This window comes from Phasianus colchicus, chromosome 36, assembly GCF_987193195.1.
Source record: "Phasianus colchicus chromosome 36, bPhaCol1.hap1.1, whole genome shotgun sequence".
Taxonomy (NCBI): Eukaryota; Metazoa; Chordata; class Aves; order Galliformes; family Phasianidae; genus Phasianus; species Phasianus colchicus.
The window spans coordinates 1,921,606-1,935,839 of NC_143471.1; the positions used below are offsets into that span (position 1 = coordinate 1,921,606).

General features: G+C 61.8%; 1 protein-coding gene across 2 annotated transcripts in view; it reads left to right on the forward strand.

Moving 5' to 3' along the window:
• Nucleotides 1-7,147: 7,147 nt before the first annotated feature.
• PFAS (phosphoribosylformylglycinamidine synthase) overlaps nucleotides 7,148-14,234 on the forward strand; it is a 99,958-nt gene continuing 92,871 nt past the window's right edge. For both annotated transcript variants that reach the window (XR_016461090.1, XM_090129480.1), the window contains exons 1-2: nucleotides 7,148-7,277; nucleotides 10,209-10,479. Coding sequence is in view for 1 of the 2 variants with exons in the window: in XM_090129480.1 (XP_089985606.1) it covers nucleotides 10,266-10,479 (214 nt within the window). In the remaining variant the exon portion in view is untranslated. The remainder of the gene's footprint in view (nucleotides 7,278-10,208; nucleotides 10,480-14,234) is intronic.

Sequence of the window (14,234 nt, forward strand, 5' to 3'; positions counted from 1 at the left end):
GGCCACGCGGCTGACCCCAAAACCCCTCATCTGCTCCGCCTTGGGGTGACCCCAAAACTCTCCATCCCATATTTCTTGGGGTGACACCAATCTCATCCCATATTTCTTCTTGGGGTGACCCCAAACCTCTCCATCCCATTGTTGTCCCCTTAGGATGTCCCCAAAACCCCCCAGGTGACCCCAAACCTCTCCATCCCATATTTGTTGGGGTGACCCCAAAACTCTCCATCCCCTTTTGGTCCCTCTTAGGATGTCCCCAGCTCATCCAGGTGACCCCAAAACTCTCCATCCCCTTTTGGTCCCCCTTAGGATGCCTCAAAACCCGCTGGTGACCCCAAACCCCTCATCTCCTCCTTCTTGGCGTGACCCCAAATCTCTCCATCCCATATTTGTTGGGATGACCCCAATCTCATCCCATATTTCTTCTTGGGGTGACCCCAAAACTCTCCATCCCATCCTGGTCCCCCTTAGGATGCCCCAAAACCCCCCAGGTGACCCCAAACCTCTCCATCCCATATTTGTTGGGGTGACCCCAAAATTCTCCATCCTATTATGGTCTCCCTTGGGATGTCCCCAAAACCCCCAGGTGACCCAAAACCCCTCATCTCCTCCCTCTTGGGGTGACCCCAAAACTCTCCATCCCCTTTTGGTCCCTCTTAGGATGTCCCCAGTTCATCCAGGTGACCCCAAAACTCTCCATCCCGTTCTGGTCCCCCTTAGGATGTCCTAAAACCCCCTGGTGACCCCAAAACCCCTCATCTCCTCCGCCTTGGGGTGACCCCAAAACTCTCCATCCCATATTTCTTGGGGTGACCCCAATCTCATCCCATATTTCTTCTTGGGTAGACCCCAAACCTCTCCATCCTGTTCTGGTCCCCCTTAGGATGCCCCAAAACCCCCCAGGTGACCCCAAAACCCCTCATCTCCTCCTCCTTGGGGTGACCCCAAAACTTTCCATCCCCTTTTAGTCCCTCTTAGGATGTCCCCAGTTCATCCAGGTGACCCCAAAACTCTCCATCCCCTTTTGGTCCCTCTTAGGATGTCCCCAGTTCATCCAGGTGACCCCAAAACTCTCCATCCTGTTCTGGTCCCCCTTAGGATGTCCCCAAAACCCCCCAGGTGACCCCAAACTCCTTACCCTATATGTCTTAGGATGACCCCAATCTCATCCCATATTTCTTCTTGGGGTGACCCCAAAACTCTCCATCCTATTATGGCCTCCCTTGGGATGTCCCAAAACCCCCCAGGTGACCCCAAACCTCTCCATCCCATATGTCTTAGGATGACCCCAATCTCATCCCATATTTCTTCTTGGGGTGACCCCAAACCCCTCATCTCCTCCTTCTTGGCGTGACCCCAAATCTCTCCATCCCATATTTGTTGGGATGACCCCAATCTCATCCCATATTTCTTCTTGGGGTGACCCCAAAACTCTCCATCCCATCCTGGTCCCCCTTAGGATGTCCCAAAACCCCCCAGGTGACCCCAAACCTCTCCATCCCATATTTGTTGGGGTGACCCCAAAATTCTCCATCCTATTATGGTCTCCCTTGGGATGTCCCAAAATCCCCCTGGTGACCCCAAACCCCTCATCTCCTCCCTCTTGGGGTGACCCCAAAACCCCTCATCTCCTCCGCCTTGGGGTGACCCCAAAACTCTCCATCCCCTTTTGGTCCCTCTTAGGATGTCCCCAGTTCATCCAGGTGACCCCAAAACTCTCCATCCTGTTCTGGTCCCCCTTAGGATGTCCCCAAAACCCCCCAGGTGACCCCAAACCCCTCATCTCCTCCGCCTTGGGGTGACCCCAAAACTCTCCATCCCATATGTCTTAGGGTGACCCCAATCTCATCCCATATTTCCTCCTGGGATGACCCCAAAACTCTCCATCCCATTCTGGTCCCCCTTAGGATGCCCCAAAACCCCCCAGGTGACCCCAAACCTCTCCATCCCATATTTCTTGGGATGACCCCAATCTCATCCCATATTTCTTCTTGGGGTGACCCCAAAACTCTCCATCCCATTCTGGTCCCCCTTAGGATGTCCCAAAACCCCCCAGGTGACCCCAAACTCCTTGCCCTATATGTCTTAGGATGACCCCAATCTCATCCCATATTTCTTCTTAGGGTGACCCCAAACCTCTCCATCCTGTTCTGGTCCCCCTTAGGATGTCCCCAAAACCCCCCAGGTGACCCCAAACCTCTCCATCCCATATTTGTTGGGGTGACCCCAAAACTCTCCATCCCCTTTTGGTCCCTCTTAGGATGTCCCCAGTTCATCCAGGTGACCCCAAAACTCTCCATCCCGTTCTGGTCCCCCTTAGGATGTCTCCAAAACCCCCCAGGTGACCCCAAACTCCTTGCCCTATATGTCTTAGGATGACCCCAATCTCATCCCATAGTTCTTCTTGGGGTGACCCCAAACCCCTCATCTCCTCCGCCTTGGGGTGACCCCAAAACTCTCCATCCCCTTTTGGTCCCTCTTAGGATGTCCCCAGTTCATCCAGGTGACCCCAAAACTCTCCATCCCGTTCTGCTCCCCCTTAGGATGCCCCAAAACCCCCCAGGTGACCCCAAACCCCTCATCTCCTCCTTCTTGGGGTGACCCCAAATCTCTCCATCCCATATTTTTTGGGGTGACCCCAATCTCATCCCATATTTCTTCTTGGGTAGACCCCAAACCTCTCCATCCTGTTCTGGTCCCCCTTAGGATGTCTCCAAAACCCCCAGGTGACCCCAAACCCCTCATCTCCTCCGCCTTGGGGTGACCCCAAAACTCTCCATCCCATATTTCTTGGGGTGACACCAATCTCATCCCATATTTCTTCTTGGGGTGACCCCAAACCTCTCCATCCCATTGTTGTCCCCTTAGGATGCCCCAAAACCCCCCAGGTAACCCCAAACCTCTCCATCCCATATTTGTTGGGGTGACCCCAAAACTCTCCATCCCCTTTTGGTCCCCCTTAGGATGTCCCCAGTTCATCCAGGTGACCCCAAAACTCTCCATCCCATTATGGTCCCCCTTAGGATGTCCCCAAAACCCGCTGGTGACCCCAAACCCCTCATCTCCTCCTTCTTGGGGTGACCCCAAAACCCCTCATCTGCTCCGCCTTGGGGTGACCCCAAAACTCTCCATCCCCTTTTGGTCCCTCTTAGGATGTCCCCAGTTCATCCAGGTGACCCCAAAACTCTCCATCCTGTTCTGGTCCCCCTTAGGATGTCCCAAAACCCCCCAGGTGACCCCAAACCTCTCCATCCCATATTTCTTGGGGTGACCCCAATCTCATCCCATATTTCTTCTTGGGGTGACCCCAAAACTCTCCATCCCATTATGGTCTCCCTTAGGATGTCCCCAAACCCCCCAGGTGACCCCAAACCCCTCCATCCCATATTTCTTGGGGTGACCCCAATCTCATCCCATATTTCTTCTTGGGGTGACCCCAAACCCCTCATCTTCTCCTTCTTGGGGTGACCCCAAAACTCTCCATCCCATTGTTGTTCCCTTAGGATGTCCCAAAACCCCCCAGGTGACCCCAAACTCCTCACCCCAAATGTCTTAGGATGACCCCAGTCTCATCCCATATTTCTTCTTGGGGTGACCCCAAACCCCATTGCTGTCCCCACTGATCTGTGCAATAAAGGAGGTGCCAACCCCAAATCCGCTGTGGGGTCATTGTGGGTTTGGGGTCATTGTGGGTTTGGGGTCATTGAGGGTTATGGGGTCATTGTGGGTTTGGGGTCATTGTGGGTTTGGGGTCATTTTGGGTTATGGGGTCATTGTGGGTTTGGGGTCATTGTGGGTTTGGGGTCATTGAGGGTTTGGGGTCATGGTGGTTATGGGGTCATTGTGGGTATGGGGTCGTGGTGGTTATGGGGTCATTGTGGGTTTGGGGTCATGGTGGGTTTGGGGTCATTGTGGGTTTGGGGTCAATGTGGGTTTGGGGTCATTGTGGGTTTGGGGTCGTGGTGGTTATGGGGTCACTGTGGGTTTGGGGTCATGGTGGGTTTGGGGTCACGGTGACTTTGGGGTCATTGTAGTTATGGGGTCATTGAGGATATGGGGTCACGGTGGGTATGGGGTCATTGTAGTTATGGGGTCATGGTGGTTATGGGGTCATGGTGGCTATGGGGTCATTGAGGATATGGGGTCACTGTGGGTATGGGGTCATTGTAGTTATGGGGTCATGGTGGTTCTGGGGTCGTGGTTGCTATGGGGTCACGGTGGGTATGGGATCATTGTGGTTATGGGGTCGTGGTGGTTATAGGCTCATTGAGGATATGGGATCACTATGGCTATGGGGTCACGGTGGCTTTGGGGTCATTGTGGGTTTGGGGTCATTGAGGGTTTGGTGTCATGGTGGTTATGGGGTCATTGTGGGTATGGGGTCGTGGTGGTTATGGGGTCATTGTGGGTTTGGGGTCATGGTGGGTTTGGGGTCATTGTGGGTTTGGGGTCAATGTGGGTTTGGGGTCATTGTGGGTTTGGGGTCGTGGTGGTTATGGGGTCACTGTGGGTTTGGGGTCATGGTGGGTTTGGGGTCACGGTGACTTTGGGGTCATTGTAGTTATGGGGTCATTGAGGATATGGGATCACTATGGCTATGGGGTCATGGTGGCTTTGGGGTCATTGTAGTTATGGGGTCATTGAGGATATGGGGTCATTGTGGGTATGGGGTCATCATAGTTATGGGTTCATGGTGGTTATGGGGTCGTGGTTGCTATGGGGTCACGGTGGGTATGGGATCATTGTGGTTATGGGGTCGTGGTGGCTATGGGGTCATTGAGGATATGGGATCACTATGGCTATGGGGTCACGGTGGCTTTGGGGTCACAGACGGAGAATTGGGGGGTCGGGGGGGGGGCATTGCAGACCCCCACCATTGTCTATGGGACCCCCAAGGTTGGAACCCCACAAATGTGGATCAGGGCTTTGGGATCGGCCCTAGGAGGGATGGGGGGCGGCCTTGGACCCTGGGAAAATCCCTCTTCCCCCCGGAAAACCCCAAAACCCCCCTAAAATCCCCCCCCCCCAATAATCCCGGCTACCGCCGCGCATGCGCAGGTCGTTCCGTTGCGCTCTGACCGAATCGCGCATGCGCGGCTGGTTTTGCCGCCAGAGTTGGGTGCTCATTTGCATAGCCCCGCCCCTTTCCGGTGTTTGAGGGGGGGGGTCGCGGTTCAAGGCCGGTGACGTCACGCTCGGCCTTCCCCGCCCCCCCCACCGCCCCCCTTTGGGGTCAACGACCCCGAAACGGCCTTGGAGGGGCGGGGGGGGGGCGGGGGGGGGTGGGAGGGAAGGCAGCGCAGAGGATTCTGGGAGGGGAACGCCCCCCCCCATTGGGACCCAACCCCATATGGACCCCCACCCCCCTTGTTTTATGGGACCCCCCCCCAAATCTATAGGGATGGATGTGGGGACCCCCCCCCCTTATAGACCCCCCCTTAAAGACATATGTGAAGCCCCCCCCCCATATGGGACCCCCCCCCTCATCTATAGGAATGGATCTGGAGACCCCCCCCCCATATGGACCCCCCCCTTAAAGACATATCTGAAGACCCCCCCTCATATGGGAAGCCCCCCCCCATATGGGATCCCTCCCCCCATCTATATAGGGATGGATCTGGGGACCCCCCCCTTATAAACCCCCCCCCTTAAGGAGATATGTGAAGGCCCCCCCCATATGTGAAGCCCCCCCCACATGGGACCCCCCTCCCCCATCTATAGGGATGGATATGGGGACCCCCCCTCAAATTGACCCCCCGTTAAATAGATATGAGAAGCCCCCCCCCCCATATGGGACCCACCACCCCCCCATCTATATAGGGATGGATCTGGGGACCCCCCCCTTATAAACCCCCCCTTAAAGACATATCTGAAGACCCCCCCTCATATGGGAAGCCCCCCCCCCCATATGGGACCCCTCCCCCCATCTATAGGGATGGATGTGGGGACCCCCCCCTTATAGACCCCCCCTTAAAGAGATATGTGAAGCCCCCCCCCAAATGTGAAATCCCCCCCCCTATATAAGATTCCCCCCCCCCATCTATAGGGATGGATGTGGGGACCCCCCCCTTATTGACCCCCCCTTAAAGAGATATGTGAATCCCCCCCCTCATATGGGAAGCCCCCCCCCATATGAGACCCCCCCTCTCATCTATAGGGATGGATCTGGAGACCCCCCCCCCCCCCGTATGGACCCCCCCCTTAAAGAGATATGTGAAGCCCCCCCCCCCATATGTGAAGCCCCCCCCCTTATGGGACCCCCCCTCTCATCTATAGGGATGGATCTGGAGACCCCCCCCCCCCGTATGGACCCCCCCCTTAAAGAGATATGTGAAGCCCCCCCCTCATATGGGAAGCCCCCCCCCACATGAGAACCCCCCCCCATCTATAGGGATGGATATGCGGACCCCCCCTCATATGGGACACCCCCAAAATGAGGACCCCCCCCAAATGGAGACCCCCCCAACCACCCCCATACGGGACCCCCAAAACGAAGACCCCCCCCAAACCCCCCCATATGGGACCCCCCCCAAATGAGGACCCCTCCATCACCCCCATATTGGACCCCCAAAATGAAGACCCCCCCCAAACCCCCCGATATGGGACCCCCCCAAATGAAGACCCCCCCAACCACCCCCATATGGGACCCCCAAAATGAAGACCCCCCCCAAACGCCCCCATATGGGACCCCCCCCAAATGAGGACCCCCCCAAACCACCCCCATATGGGACCCCCAAAACGAAGACCCCCCCCAAACCCTCCCATATGGGACCCCCCCCAAATGAGGACCCCCCCAACCACCCCCATACGGGACCCCCAAAATGAAGACCCCCCCAAACCCCCCCATATGGGACCCCTCCCAAATGAGGACCCCCCCAACCACCCCCACTTTGGACCCCCAAAAATGAAGACCCCCCCCCAAATGAGCCCCCCCCAAAGGTCCCACCCCCCAAATACGGACCCCCCCAACCGCCCCCTTTATGAGACCCCCAAAAATGCCCCCTCCCTTACAAGCACCCCCTCAACCCTGTGACCCCCCCCCCCAATACGAGACCCCCCCCCAATATCGATTCTTTCCCCTCCCCCCCCCCCCCAATTTTGCTGCCCTTTGGACTCGTCCATTTTTGTGGGCGTGGCCTCACCCAAACCCCCTCTAAAACCGAGGGGGGCGTGGCTTATCGCGGAAGGGGGGCGTGGCCTCGCGTGTAGCCCCGCCCCCTCCGCATGGCTTCCCGCCACGCGCAGGGCTGAGCGCAGAGGCGGCGGCGCGTGGAGCGGTACGGGAGGGGGGGAGGGGGGCGTGACGTCACGGGGAGACCCCCCCCCCCACCCCCCCCCCCCAGATCTTCGGCCCCCTCCCCTTTAATGGGGGTCTTTGGGGTGGGGGGGGGACGGATGCTGTAGGAACGTGGGGGGGGGAGGAATCCACGTGGGGGGGCTGTGGGGTCAGTGGGGTTTTGGGGCTGGGGGCTGGGGGGGGGTAAATTGGGGTCAATGGGGTCTGGGGGGGTCAGTGGAGTCAATGGGGTCTGGGGGGGTCTGTGGGGTCAGAGAGGATTTGGGGCTGGGGGGCTGGGGGGGTCAATTGGGGTCAGTGGGGTCAGTTGGGGTTTGGGGTCTTGGCCCCCCCCCTTTAATGGGGGTCTTTGGGGTGGGGGGGGGACGGATGCTGTAGGAACGTGGTGGGGGGAGGAATCCACGTGGGGGGGCTGTGGGGTCAGTGGGGTTTTGGGTCTGGGGTCGGGGGGGGGGTAAATTGGGGTCAGTGGGGTCTGGGGGGGTCAATGGAGTCAATGGGGTCTGTGGGGTCAGTGGGGTTTTGGGGCTGGGGGGGGGCAGGGGGTTCAATTGGAGTCAATGGGGTCTGGGGGGTTTTGGGTCTGGGGGGGTCAATGGGGTCTGGGGGGGTCTGTGGGGTCAGTGAGGATTTGGGGCTGGGGGGCTGGGGGGGTCAAATGGGGTCAGTGGGGTTTTGGGTCTGGGGGGTCAGTGGGATTTTGGGACTGGGGGGGCTGGGGGGGTCAATTGGAGTCAATGGGGACTGGGGGGTCTGGGGGGTTTTGGGTCTGGGGGTTCTGGGGGGGTCAATTGGGGTCAATGGGGTCTGGGGGGGTCTGTGGGGTCAGTGGGGTTTTGGGGCTGGGGGGGGGCAGGGGGTTCAATTGGAGTCAATGGGGGCTGGGGGTTCTGTGGGGTCAGTGGGATTTTGGGGCTGGGGGGCCCAGGGGGGTCATTTGGGGTCAGTGGGGTTTTGGGGTGTGGGGGGGCAGTGGGATTTGGGGGGGGTCTTTGGGGTCAATGGGACTTGGGGTCTGGGGGGGCTGGGGGGGTCATTTGGGGTCAGTGAGGTTTTGGGGTCAGTGGGGTTTTGGGGCTGGGGGGGTCCAGGAGGGGTCAATTAATTGGGGTCAGTGAGGTTTTGGGGTCTGGGGGGGTCAATAGGATTTGGGGGGGATTTATGGTGTCTATGGGGTTTTGGGTCTGGGGGATTCAATGGGGTCTGGGGGGGTTTTGGGGCTGGGGGGGTCAGTGGGATTTAGGGGGGGTCTATGGGGTCTATGGGGTTTTGGGGCTGGGGGGGGTCTATGGGGTCAATGGGGTCTGGGGGGGATCAGTAATGGGGGTCTATGGGGTCTGGGGGGATTTGGGGTCTGGGGGGGATCTATGGGGTCAATGGGGTTTTGAGCGGGGTCAGTGGGATTTGGGGGGGGGGTCTGTGGGGTTTTGGGGCTGGGGGGTCCAAGGGGGAGGTCAATGGGATTTGGGGGGGTCCTGGGGGGGGTCAGTGGGGTTTTGGGGCTGGGGGAGTCCAGGAGGGGTCAATTGGGGTCAGTGAGGTTTTGGGGTCTGGGGGGGTCAATGGGATTTTGGGGGGGATTTATGGGGTCAGTGGGGTTTTGGGTCTGGGGGATTCAATGGGGTCTGGGGGGGTTTTGGGGCTGGGGGGGCCAGGGGGGGTCAATGGGGTTTGTGGGGGTCTTGGGGGGGAGTCAGTATGGTGGGGTCTTTGGGGTCTGGGGGGATTTGGGTCTGGGGGGGTCTATGGGGTCGATGGGGTCTGGGGGTTCAGTGGGATTTGGGGGGGGGGTCTGTGGGGTTTTGGGTCTGTGGGGTCCGAAGGGGGGGGGGGTCAATGGGATTTGGGGGGGTCCTGGGGGGGGTCAGTGGGGTTTTGGGGCTGGGGGGGTCCAAGAGGGGTCAATTGGGGTTAGTGAGGTTTTGGGGTCGGGGGGGGTCAATGGGATTTGGGGGGGATTTATGGGGTCTATGAGGTTTTGGGTCTGGGGGATTCAATGGGGTCTGGGGGGGTTTTGGGGCTGGGGGGGCCAGGGGGGGTCAATGGGGTTTGTGGGGGTCTTGGGGGGGAGTCAGTATGGGGGGGTCTTTGGGGTCTGGGGGGATTTGGGGTCTGGGGGGGTCTATGGGGTCAATGGGGTCTGGGGGGTCAATGGGGTTTGGGGGGGTCTTGGGGGGGTCAGTGGGGTTTTGGGGCTGGGGGGGTCCAGGAGGGGTCACTTAATTGGGGTCAGTGAGGTTTTGGGGTCAGGGGGGGTCAGTGGGGTTTTTGGGGGGGATTTGGGGCTGGGGGGGGTCCATATTTATGAGGGGGGGTCCACAGGGGTCATTGGGGGTCATTGGGGTCTGGGGGGGGGGGGCAAACAATGGGATTTTGAAGGTAGATTTGGGGAGGGGGGGGAATTGGGGGTCCTATCTTTTTTGGGGGGGGGTCCATATTTATGGGGGGGGTCCACCGGAGTCATTGGGGGTCATTGGGGTCTGGGGGGGGGGCAAACAATGGCATTTTGTGGGTAGATTTGGGGAGGGGGGGGGAGGAATTGGGGGTCCTTATATTTTTGGGGGGGGGTCCATATTTATGGGGGGGGGTCCACAAGGGTCATTGGGGGTCATTGGGGTCTGGGGGGGGGGGCAAACAATGGGATTTTGAAGGTAGATTTGGGGAGGGGGGGGAATTGGGGGTCCTATCTTTTTTGGGGGGGGGTCCATATTTATGGGGGGGGTCCATGTTTGTGGGGGGGGTCTATAAGAGTCATTGGGGTTTTGAGGGGGGGGGGATTTTGAGAATAGATTTTGGGGGGGGGGGCAGGAATTGGGGGTCCTGTGGGGGGGTCCATATTTAAGGGAGGGGTCCATAGAGGTCTGAGGGGGGGGGTCCTTACTTTTTTTCTTCCCCCCCCCCCCCCATTTAGAAATGCAGATCCTTCATTTCTACGTCAGGCCGGACCCCCCCGAAAAATTATGGGGGGATGAAAGCGACCCCCCCCCCAAATCCGGGGGTGGGAGGAGGAAGAATGGAGAAAAAGAAGAAGAAGCTGCTGACCTTCTCCCCCCCCCCCAAATTCCGGGGGGGGGTTTATGGGGGGTGGGGGGGGGGGCGACCCCCCCTGAAGGCGTTGCAGGAGGTGGCGCCGGGGTTGAAGGCGGTGACCATGGAGCTGTGCTACAACGTGGAGTGGGGGGGTACGGGGGGGGGGGGCGTTTTTTGGGGGGGGGGGGTCATAAGGGGGGGTCACGGGTGGGGGGGGGTCGTGGGGGGGGAGTTTAGGGGGTGGGGGGGAATTGGGGGGTCATAGGGGGGGCATAAGGGGGGGGAATGGGGGGGTTGGGGGGGTCGTGGGGGGGGAGTTCAGGGGGTGGGGGGGGAATTGGGGGGGTCATAAGGGGGGTCTCGGGTGGGGGGGGGTCGTTGGGGGGGGGTCGTGGGGGGGGAGTTTAGGGGGTGGGGGGGAATTGGGGGGTCATAGGGGGGTCATAAGGGGGGGGAATGGGGGGGTTGGGGGGGTCGTGGGGGGGGATTTCAGGGGGTGGGGGGGTCATAAGGGGGGGGTCTGGGGTGGGGGGTGTTATGAGGGGGGGTCGTGGGGGGGGAGTTCAGGGGGTGGGGGGGGGAATTGGGGGGTTGGGGGGGTCGTGGGGGGGTCATAAGGGGGGTCTCGGGTGGGGGGGAGTCGTGAGGGGGGAGTTTAGGGGGTGTGGGGGGAATTGGGGGGTTATAGGGGGGGCATAAGGGGGGGGAATGGGGGGGTTGGGGGGGTCGTGGGGGGGTCATAAGGGGGGGTCACGGGTGGGGGGGGGTCGTGGGGGGGGAGTTTAGGGGGTGTGGGGGGAATTGGGGGGTTATAGGGGGGGCATAAGGGGGGGAATGGGGAGGTTGGGGGGGTCGTGGGGGGGGAGTTCAGGGGATGGGGGGGGAATTGGGGGGTTGGGGGGGTCGTGGGGGGGTCATAAGGGGGGGTCTGGGGTACGGGGGGGTTATGAGGGGGGTCGTGGGGGGGGAGTTTAGGGGGTGGGGGGGGAATTGGGGGGTTATAGGGGGGTCATAAGGGGGGGGAATGGGGGGGTTGGGGGGGTCGTGGGGGGGTCGTAGGGGTGGAATTCAGGGGGTGGGGGGGATTGGGGGGTCATAAGGGGGGGGAATGGGGGGGTTGGGGGGGTCGTGGGGGGGTCATAAGGGGGGTCTCGGGTGGGGGGGGGTCGTGGGGGGGGAGTTTAGGGGGTGGGGGGGAATTGGGGGGTCATAGGGGGGGCATAAGGCGGGGGAATGGGGAGGTTGGGTGGTCGTGGGGGGGGAGTTCAGGGGATGGGGGGGGAATTGGGGGGTTGGGGGGGTCGTGGGGGGGTCATAAGGGGGGGTCTGGGGTACGGGGGGGTTATGAGGGGGGTCGTGGGGGGGGAGTTTAGGGGGTGGGGGGGGAATTGGGGGGTTATAGGGGGGTCATAAGGGGGGGGGAATGGGGGGGTTGGGGGGGTCGTGGGGGGGTCGTAGGGGTGGAATTCAGGGGGTGGGGGGGATTGGGGGGTCATAAGGGGGGGGAATGGGGGGGTTGGGGGGGTCGTGGGGGGGTCATAAGGGGGGTCTCGGGTGGGGGGGGGTCGTGGGGGGGGGAGTTTAGGGGGTGGGGGGGAATTGGGGGGTCATAGGGGGGTCATAAGGGGGGGGAATTGGGGGGGTTGGGGGGGTCGTGGGGGGGGATTTCAGGGGGTGGGGGGGTCATAAGGGGGGGGTCTGGGGTGGGGGGTGTTATGAGGGGGGGTCGTGGGGGGGGAGTTCAGGGGGTGGGGGGGGGAATTGGGGGGTTGGGGGGGTCGTGGGGGGGTCATAAGGGGGGTCTCGGGTGGGGGGGGTCGTGGGGGGGGAGTTCAGGGGGTGGGGGGGGGAATGGGGGGGTTGGGGGGGTCGTGGGGGGGTCATAAGGGGGGGTCACGGGTGGGGGGGGTCGTGGGGGGGGAGTTTAGGGGGTGGGGGGGGAATTGGGGGGTCATAGGGGGGTCATAAGGGGGGGAATGGGGAGGTTGGGGGGGTCGTGGGGGGGGAGTTCAGGGGGTGGGGGGGGAATTGGGGGGGTCATAAGGGGGGTCTCGGGTGGGGGGGGGTCGTTGGGGGGGGGTCGTGGGGGGGGAGTTTAGGGGGTGGGGGGGAATTGGGGGGTCATAGGGGGGTCATAAGGGGGGGGAATGGGGGGGTTGGGGGGGTCGTGGGGGGGGATTTCAGGGGGTGGGGGGGTCATAAGGGGGGGGTCTGGGGTGGGGGGTGTTATGAGGGGGGGTCGTGGGGGGGGAGTTCAGGGGGTGGGGGGGGGAATTGGGGGGTTGGGGGGGTCGTGGGGGGGTCATAAGGGGGGTCTCGGGTGGGGGGGGGTCGTGGGGGGGGGTCGTGGGGGGGGAGTTTAGGGGGTGGGGGGGAATTGGGGGGTCATAGGGGGGTCATAAGGGGGGGGAATGGGGGGGTTGGGGGGGTCGTGGGGGGGGATTTCAGGGGGTGGGGGGGTCATAAGGGGGGGGTCTGGGGTGGGTGGTGTTATGAGGGGGGGTCGTGGGGGGGGAGTTCAGGGGGTGGGGGGGGGAATTGGGGCGTTGGGGGGATCGTGGGGGGGTCATAAGGGGGGTCTCGGGTGGGGGGGGGTCGTGGGGGGGGAGTTTAGGGGGTGGGGGGGGAATTGGGGGGTTATAGGGGGGGCATAAGGGGGGGGAATGGGGAGGTTGGGTGGTCGTGGGGGGGGAGTTCAGGGGGTGGGGGGGGGAATTGGGGGGTTGGGGGGGTCGTGGGGGGGTCATAAGGGGGGGTCTGGGGTACGGGGGGGTTATGAGGGGGGTCGTGGGGGGGGAGTTTAGGGGGTGGGGGGGGAATTGGGGGGTTATAGGGGGGTCATAAGGGGGGGGAATGGGGGGGTTGGGGGGGTCGTGGGGGGGTCGTAGGGGTGGAATTCAGGGGGTGGGGGGGATTGGGGGGTCATAAGGGGGGGGAATGGGGGGGTTGGGGGGGTCGTGGGGGGGTCATAAGGGGGGTCTCGGGTGGGGGGGGGTCGTGGGGGGGGAGTTTAGGGGGTGGGGGGGAATTGGGGGGTCATAGGGGGGTCATAAGGGGGGGGAATTGGGGGGGTTGGGGGGGTCGTGGGGGGGGATTTCAGGGGGTGGGGGGGACTGGGGGGTTGGGGGGGTCGTGGGGGGGGTCATAGGGGAGGAATTCAGGGGGTGGGGGGGAATGGGTGAGCGTTTTGAGGGGGGGGTCGTGAGGGGGGGTCATAAGGGGGGGTCTGGGGTGGGGGGTGTTATGAGGGGGGGTCGTGGGGTGGGAATTCAGGGGTGGGGGGGAATGTGGGGGTCTTGGAGGACTTGAGGATGGGGGGGTTTGTGGGGGGGGTTATAGGGGGGTCTTGTGAGATATGGGGTGGGGGGGCTATGGGGGGGTCTTGGGGATGTGGGGGAGTCGTGGGGGGAGTTATGGGGGGGGTCATGGGGGGGTCTTGGGGGACTTGGGGATGTGGGGGGGTTGTGGGGGGGTTATGGGGGGGGTCTTGTGAGGTATGGGGAGTGGGGGGCTATGGGGGGGGTCATGCGGGGGTCTTGGGGGATTTGGGGAGGTGGGGGGTTATGGGGGGGTCTTGTGAGATATGGGGTGGGGGGCTATGGGGGGGTCTTGGGGGGGACTTGGGGAGGTGGGGGGCTATGGGGGGGTCTTGTGAGATATGGGGTGGGGGGCTATGGGGGGTCATGGGATATGGGGTGGGGGGGCTATGGGGGGGTCTTGTGGGATATGGGGACGTCTGGGGGGGGCTATGGGGGGTCATGGGATATGGGGTGGGGGGCTATGGGGGGGTCTTGGGGGATTTGGGGAGGTGGGGGGGTTGTGGGGGGGTTATGGGGGGGTCTTGTGAGATATGGGGTGGGGGGCTATGGGGGGGTCTTGGGGGATTTGGGGAGGTGGGGGGTTATGG